The following is a 7,575-nucleotide window of genomic DNA, read 5'->3' as shown; positions in this document are numbered from 1 at the left end:
AGAGGAACATCCAGAGGAGACTGTGTCATTCCACTCAGGAAAACTGCGTTTAGTCAGTCGGCCTTCTCTTTTAAAGCTTCAAAAAATTGGAACAACATCCCAGCAACAATCAGAGAAATCAATAGTTATAACATGTTCCGTTCATCATTAAAACGTTGGCTCCTGAGCAAACAAACATGCCAGCACTGAACGTCCGCTGCCGCTTCCTTGAGTCTCTTGCATGTCCTTCTTATCTAATCTCAATACTGCTGCATTTTAATGATTACTTTCTTTTTTACACCTTCTATTATAACTGACTAATGTTATTAACTGTATCTTTTAATCTGTATTGACTGTATCTTTTATCTAACTGACTAGTTGTTCATGAACTCCTGCTGTGCTTCCTCATGTTGCCTCCTGCATTCTCACTTAAGCTCTGTCGCGCATGAACTCTTTGTTGCATGTTTGTTTTGGTGTGTTATTCCTGCTGCTGAGCAAATGTGATGTTTATTGTATTTTGCCATGTGATAATCGTGATAACTTGTCTTACCCATTTCCAGGGTGCCTACTGTACATCTGGTCGAGGACTACAGATGAAAACTAGCCTTTTGGCTAACTCTGGCATATTTTACAGTTGAGCTATTATGTTAATATGCACTGTCCTTGCAAAAATAAATAAATAAATAAACACCAGGGACAAAATTGTAGACTTGCACAAGGCTGGGATAAGCCAATCTACAGCAGGCAAGCAGTTTAGTAACAAGCAACGTTGGAGCAATTATTAGAAAATGTAAGAAATACAATATTACTGATGAGCTCCCTCGACCTGGACCTCCATGCAAGGTCTCACCTTGTGGGGTACAAATAGGAATATGCCCAGAACAACATGAGGGGAATTGGCCAATAAACTGAAGAGAGTTGGGACCACAGTAACAAAGGTTACTATTAGTAACTGTACGTCATCATGAATTGAAATCCTTCAGCGCCTGAAAGGAACCCCTGCTTAAGCCAGTACATGTCCAGGCCCGTCTCAAGTTTGCCACTGACCATCTGGATGATGCAGAGGAGGATTGGGACATGTCATGTGGTCAGATGAGAGCAAAATATAACTTTTTGTTAAAAACTGCACTTGTTTGAAGGGGGAAGAACGCTGTGTTGCAAGAACATCATACCCACTGTGAAGTATGTTGGTGGAAATATTATACTTTGGAGCTGCTTCTCAAAGGGGACAGGACGACTGGTCTGTAATAAGGAAAGGATGAATTGGGCCATGCATCGTGGCTTTTTGGGCAAAAACATTCTTCGATCAGTGAGAGCATTGAAGATGAAACATGGCTGAGTCTACCAGCATGACAATGATCCCAAGCACACCGTCCGGGCAAGGAAAAAGTGGCTCCATAAGAAGCATGTCCAGGTCCTGGAGTGGCCAGCCCCCAAACCTCACAGCTCTAGAGGAGATCTGCATGGAAGAATGGGTGAAAAAAACAGCTACACAGTGTGCAAACCTGGTGAAGACATATTGGAAACGTTTACACAGAAACAGTGTAGAAGGACGCAGTTCTACCATGTTACAGTTCTCATTTCTTTCTTTCTGTCTTTTTTCCAGATCTGTCCCAAACCATGGAGAATGAATCTGTCAGTGAATCCAAGACACCGGGCTTTGGTCTGGTGGACTATGCCGTGTTTACAGTCATGCTGCTGGTGTCTATGTTTATAGGGCTGTACCAGGCCTTGAAGAAGCGTTCAAATGGTGCTGCCAGTCCGGATGACTTCTTCACTGGGGGCAGGAGTATGCCCGCGGTACCTGTGGGCCTGTCACTGTGTGCCAGCTTCATGTCAGCCGTCCAGGTTCTGGGTGTACCCGCTGAGGCTTCACGCTATGGCTTTAAGTTTCTGTACATGTGCCTGGGCCAGAGCATAAACTCCCTCCTCACAGCTCTGATTTTTCTGCCAATTTTCTTTAGGCTGGGCATCACCAGCACCAACGAGGTCAGACTTGAATGTTCATTGTGAAATAATTACTGTTTTTAGTCATGTTGTAATCATAACAATTTACTTTAGAAACATGATGAGTGATCAAGTGTGGGCATATATGTCGTTAATCCAAAACATTCATTTGACTTTTTACTATTTATTAATAATATACAAGGCAGGGGAAGCAGCACATATAAACTAGAGGGCATTATTGGATACTAAAATCAAAATAGATCAAATTCTTGGGGAGAAAACAAATGCAGAACTTCCACTGCTTCAAGCCTGCCTGCACCTGTGCCCCACCATACTGCATAGTGAGTGATTAGAGGAAGTGCTGAGAGTTGAGAGCAGAGACACTGACTTCACCTGTCTTCTGCCACAGTATCTGCGCATGAGATTTGGCCGTGGGATGCAACTTTTGGGGAGTGTCCAATTCCTGCTGGCTACAGTAAGTCATTTGTGTTGATCCTCTCAGTGGATCTTTGGAGTATTTTGCTTCATGCAAATGTCTGCTTCGGTAGAAAGGAAATGCAAAAAAAGTCACTACCGCACACAAACCAAGACTAAAGAGCGATGGTGTTGTGTTTGCAGGCTCTTTGTTTTTACATACTATTTTCATATGTTTGTTTTCCAGCTGCTCTACACAGGAATTGTCATTTATGCACCTGCTCTAATTCTCAATGAAGGTACTAAACTGCACTATTGTTACATCCCATAGTACATTTGTTACATACAATAGTGTCTACAATTTAATCTAACTCTATTGTGATCTTTATAAACTAAATGGCATGTTTTCCCCCCCACAATTTTAGCAACTGGACTTAATCTGTGGTTGTCTCTGTTCTCCAGTGGCATCATATGCACTTTATACACCACATTGGTAAATGTGAAATTACTCGAGAGATTAACTTGAATGGGTCCTGGCTGCTGTTTCACTGTGTTTCTCTGTAAAAAAAAGGGAGGCATGAAGGCCGTGATATGGACAGATGTGTTCCAGATTTTTGTCATGCTGTCAGGCTTTCTGGCCATTTTCATCCATGGCACTATTCTTGTTGGTGGTCCAGGCCGAGTGCTGGAGATAGCCAACAATGGATCGCGTATAAATTTCTATGAGTAGGTATTTTTTGTTGATGATGAAGAACTTAAGAAAACATCAAAAGATTTTTGTTTTACGTATACCTGTCTTTAAAAAAAGGTCTACATGTTTATATTACAAATCTTTATGCTATTTTATAGTTTTGATGTCGACCCACGGAAACGCTACACATTCTGGAGCCTGACTGTTGGGGGTGCTATGGTTTGGCTGTCCATGTATGGAGTAAACCAAGCTCAAGTTCAGCGCTACATTTCCTGTCGATCAGAAAGAGCTGCCCAATGGTGTGTGGGAAATGACTTCTGGTTGTTTATTTTGCATGATTTTATTTTTGGACAAGTAGTGGGTTAAGGAGGTAGTTGAACCACTCTTTCCTCCTAAGTTATTGTGGCCACACCGCCTTTGCTCTGCCCGATCCCGTCAGACCTCGGAAGCTAAGCAGGAAGGGCCTGGTCGGTACTTGGATGGGAGACTGTTTGGGAATGTTGTGTGTGAGTAGTTGGTGGTGGTCGGAGGGGCCAATGGTGCAGACTGATAGCCTCAATTCTGTCAGTCTACCCAAGGGCACCTGTGGCAACAATAGTAGCTTACCATCACCAAGTATGGAGTGAATGAATAATGCACAAAACTGTAAAGCAACTTTGAGCGTCTCGAAAAGTGCTATATAAATGCTATATAAGACTAATTCATTATTATTATTATTATTATTATTATTATTATTAATAATAATAATAATAATAATAATAATAATAATAATAATAATAATAATAATAATAATAATAATAATAATAATAATAATAATAATAATAGTAATAATAATAATAATAATAATAATAATAATAATAATAATAATAAAATGTACACCATGGCAATAGCTTCACCTGTTTGTGTCATGGGCAAAAAAAAAAATATTGAAACATTTCTGTTGCCTCTGTACAGATCTTCTTAACTTATGAAACCATGTGTATTTTAGGGCAATCTTTGTCAACCAGCTCGGCTTGTGTCTCATTGTGAGCACTGCAGCAACCTGTGGGATTGTCATGTTTGCTTTTTATGCTGGCTGTGACCCACTGAAGTCTGGGAGAATCTCAACACCTGACCTGGTACCCAATACAGTGGTTATTCATTATTGCCTCAGCTGTCCTAACTGCTTCCTCCTCGTTTTCAAGTAACACGTCTAGTGTACTGTAATAATGTGGCATGTAATAATGTCCTGCTCTTCCTTCTTTTCTTCCAGTATATGCCAAATTTTGTGTTTGACATTTTTGATGGGTATCCTGGTTTCCCAGGGCTTTTTCTGGCTTGTGCATATAGTGGAACTCTAAGGTAATATAAATCACACAAAACACTTATGTGTCATTTTCAAATTAAAAGAATAATCTGTAATTTCTTCTGTTTGTCTGAAGCACTGCATCGACAAGTATAAACGCCATGGCAGCAGTTACTTTGGAAGATATCCTGCGATCTCATCTGCCTCAAATGACACAGGCCAGACTGGTCCTAATTTCAAAAGGGCTCTGTATGTGATGGATCTTTGCATTAATCAAATTTAATTGCACTTCACTTAATTCATCAAAGGCAATAGTATTATAATTATAATTATAATAGTAGACTAATTGAAACAGTTTTTTATTTGCTCCTAGCATTTGTATATGGGGTTGGCTGCATTTCTGTTGCAGTTATTTCCTCATTCCTAGACTGGGGAGTGCTTCAGGTAACATTTAATCATTTGTAACATTTTAACTGATGCAAATCTAAAATCAACAAAGAGAAATAATGATCAAAGTTGCTTAGTAATGTTTTCTTTGTTTGTCCTCAGGGATCGTTTACTGTGATGGGGGTTGTCAGCGGTCCATTACTGGGTGTTTTCCTTTTAGGCATGTTTGTTCCAGCAGCAAATAAGTTGGTAAGATTGAGCTTTACTGATGATTAGATTGGAATCTTGTGTTTGCATGTGATGGAGCCAGTTGTTACTTTAACAGTAAACATGAGATTATGGGGAGTTTTCTTGCATTGTTTAATGGTCATAATAAGTCACCTGGCCTGATGTTTCATTGTACTACAATAAAACAGTACATACAGATTGCAAGGAAATTTGTAATGTTGAATGTTGTTGAAAAGTGTGTAAATAGGTTTATAGTGTGAAGTGAGTGAGTAGTGTTTCTCTGTGGTTCATGTGCCGCTGGTGGCACGTTGGCATCTTTAGGTAGTGCTCAGATTATTCTGCAGTTTTAGATTCATTTACTAATTTTAATAATGTATGTAAATCATTTAAGGGAGATGATTGGTTAAGACATTGATTGCACCAAATTTAGACATCATTTTGTCCAATTTTGGTCAACCTTAGGTCCTGATTTTACTTTGATAAAACCTGGTGGTACTTGGAAGAAAAAACACTTTATGAGATGGTACTTGGTGTGAATGGGTTGAGACCACCTGTGTTAGAGAATGATCATGTTCCATAATAATGATATATTATATTATACTTATGTTGGGCAACATTACTTGATATAATCTGTAAAAATAAATCTGTTTTAGGGTGCTTATTTTGGAATTGTAGCAGGTTATTGCGTCTCCATTTGGCTGGCAGTTGGCTCCACTCTTTACCCTCCAAGTGCGGAGAGCATGGGTGTTTTACCCAGCTACACGGACCAGTGTGCATCCACAAACATCTCACTGAGTAGCAGCTCCGGCTCAGCCTTCATCTCGAGCAGGCTTCAGCCCAAAGAGCAAGGGTCAGAAATCCGGGTTGAGTCACACACAATGTTTATTTTTATAGTCATGAACCTCCTAACCTATAGTTTCAATCTTAGGGGACTTCACAACTTCTACTCTGTGTCCTACCTTTACTTTGGAGCCATGGCTACCAGCTCTGTGGTCTTAGTTGGGATGGTTGTAAGCTTTGCTACAGGTATGAAAGTTACAATGTGTTTATAGTGGGGACATTTTTGCTTTAAGTGGCAAAATTCCACTGTTTAGTAGTAAAATACAGTGGATTTTAATTAATTATAGTTGAACATTTAATAATATAGACACATTTTGTTCCCTTGCATTATTCGGCCTATATTGGTTCAACATGCCCCAAAATAGGGTGTAAAACTGTATAAACAATTCTACAATATAGATTTCTACTTACAGGTCCTACAAAAAGACGCGACATCAAAGAAGGTTTGCTATGGTGGGATCTAAACAAAAATAAGGTAACCATCCCTTCATATTCCCGTGCAAGGTCAGGCTTTTTACACATAAAATGTATAATTAATGAGACACGTCTTTCTCATTATAGATAAATGAACAACCTTCATGGCTTCCCAACACAAGGGAAAGTCTAAACCTTAAAAGCAATCCACGGAAAAACATGGTAAATACGTTTATTGATACCAACTTCAAACCCATTTTGTATAAAATTGAAATTTCTGCTGTTATTTGGTTTAAATGAAATATTTTTTACAGGCTCAAAAGACAACACAATCATCACTTCCAGTGAATAGATCAGACCAGGAGAATTACAAGAATGATGAAGCTCAAGATTGTACATTGGTCATGCTAGAAAAGCCTGTATGAAGTGATGGATGTAGCTACTAAAGGGGTCACCAACCTTAAGAGCCGAGGACTAATTCAAGACCAACCAGTTCAAAACATAATCGCAAAGACTTAGTTACACTAATTGATTGAAGAATATTGACTATATGTCACAAACATGTACTATTTAACAAATAAGTCAAAAGAGTTTATATTCAAGAAATCTGATTAGAAAAAGTAATACCTTTTGCAGAAAAGGTGTAAGTGTGTAAGTTTGTGGGCTCCAAAGGACACCTGGGTGCCCACATCGTAGGGTGTTGAGTGGCCCCTGTGATTGGATATATCATTTGATATGCAAAATCGCCCACCCCCTAAACTTGTCTCATTGGCCTATTGGCTTCAAACTATGGTAGACTACACTGGTGGTAGCTGGTACTCAGGGTCAACAATATTACAATCAATTCTAAATATTAAAAGGGACTAGACGGAATTTAAAAATGTTATTCTGTAGACTATTTTCCCACCCCCTACATGCTCCAGCAATGTCCTAATGTGTAGAATGAACCCACTGCCGCTAAAAGCCTGCACTGTCGTAGTACCAACTATCTCCGTCACCACGAACTTAACATAGAGACTGCAGTTACGCATAAGACCTGAGCTGACAACTTCCTTCTAGTCCCTTTAATTAAGTAGGCTATAGATATATGTGTTGAAATGCATTGAAGTTGGTTGATTTAGATAAAGTCCATTTTAGGCTGATCTTAATCTAGGCCTGGTTGTGCTTGGTGTGACCAGTTAGCTACTGACACCTTCTGGTCAGTGTCATTTTTGCAAAACATTATACGATTAAATTGGCTAATCTGGTTACAATTCAAAATCACGACTCGTCAAAAGTTAATAAGGCTACTGGAAGTTCAATTGTTCCCAACAGGCATATGTTTATATTTCTGAAATCAGGCATAAACTGTCAACATAAACGGAGCATCAACGAGCTCTGATTGTAAAGT

At 39.2% G+C, this 7,575-nt stretch overlaps 1 protein-coding gene across 1 annotated transcript; it reads left to right on the top strand.

The window, feature by feature from the left end:
* The first annotated feature begins 1,589 nt into the window (after nt 1-1,589).
* Nucleotides 1,590-7,020, top strand: slc5a5 (solute carrier family 5 member 5). Its single transcript, XM_079574546.1, has 16 exons — nt 1,590-1,968; nt 2,336-2,401; nt 2,588-2,639; nt 2,766-2,833; nt 2,912-3,066; nt 3,190-3,330; nt 4,020-4,149; nt 4,284-4,372; nt 4,453-4,565; nt 4,690-4,760; nt 4,866-4,952; nt 5,585-5,781; nt 5,860-5,957; nt 6,185-6,246; nt 6,333-6,407; nt 6,500-7,020. Exons 1-16 carry the CDS (start codon nt 1,600-1,602, stop codon nt 6,608-6,610), a joined length of 1,884 nt encoding a protein of 627 aa, XP_079430672.1. The 5' UTR covers nt 1,590-1,599; the 3' UTR covers nt 6,611-7,020.
* Nucleotides 7,021-7,575: the final 555 nt, after the last annotated feature.

This window comes from Gobius niger, assembly GCF_951799975.1.
Source record: "Gobius niger genome assembly, chromosome: 17".
NCBI lineage: Eukaryota > Metazoa > Chordata > Actinopteri > Gobiiformes > Gobiidae > Gobius > Gobius niger.
The sequence above is the reverse complement of the archived record's forward strand: the minus strand, read 5'-3'. Positions and strand labels throughout refer to the sequence as shown.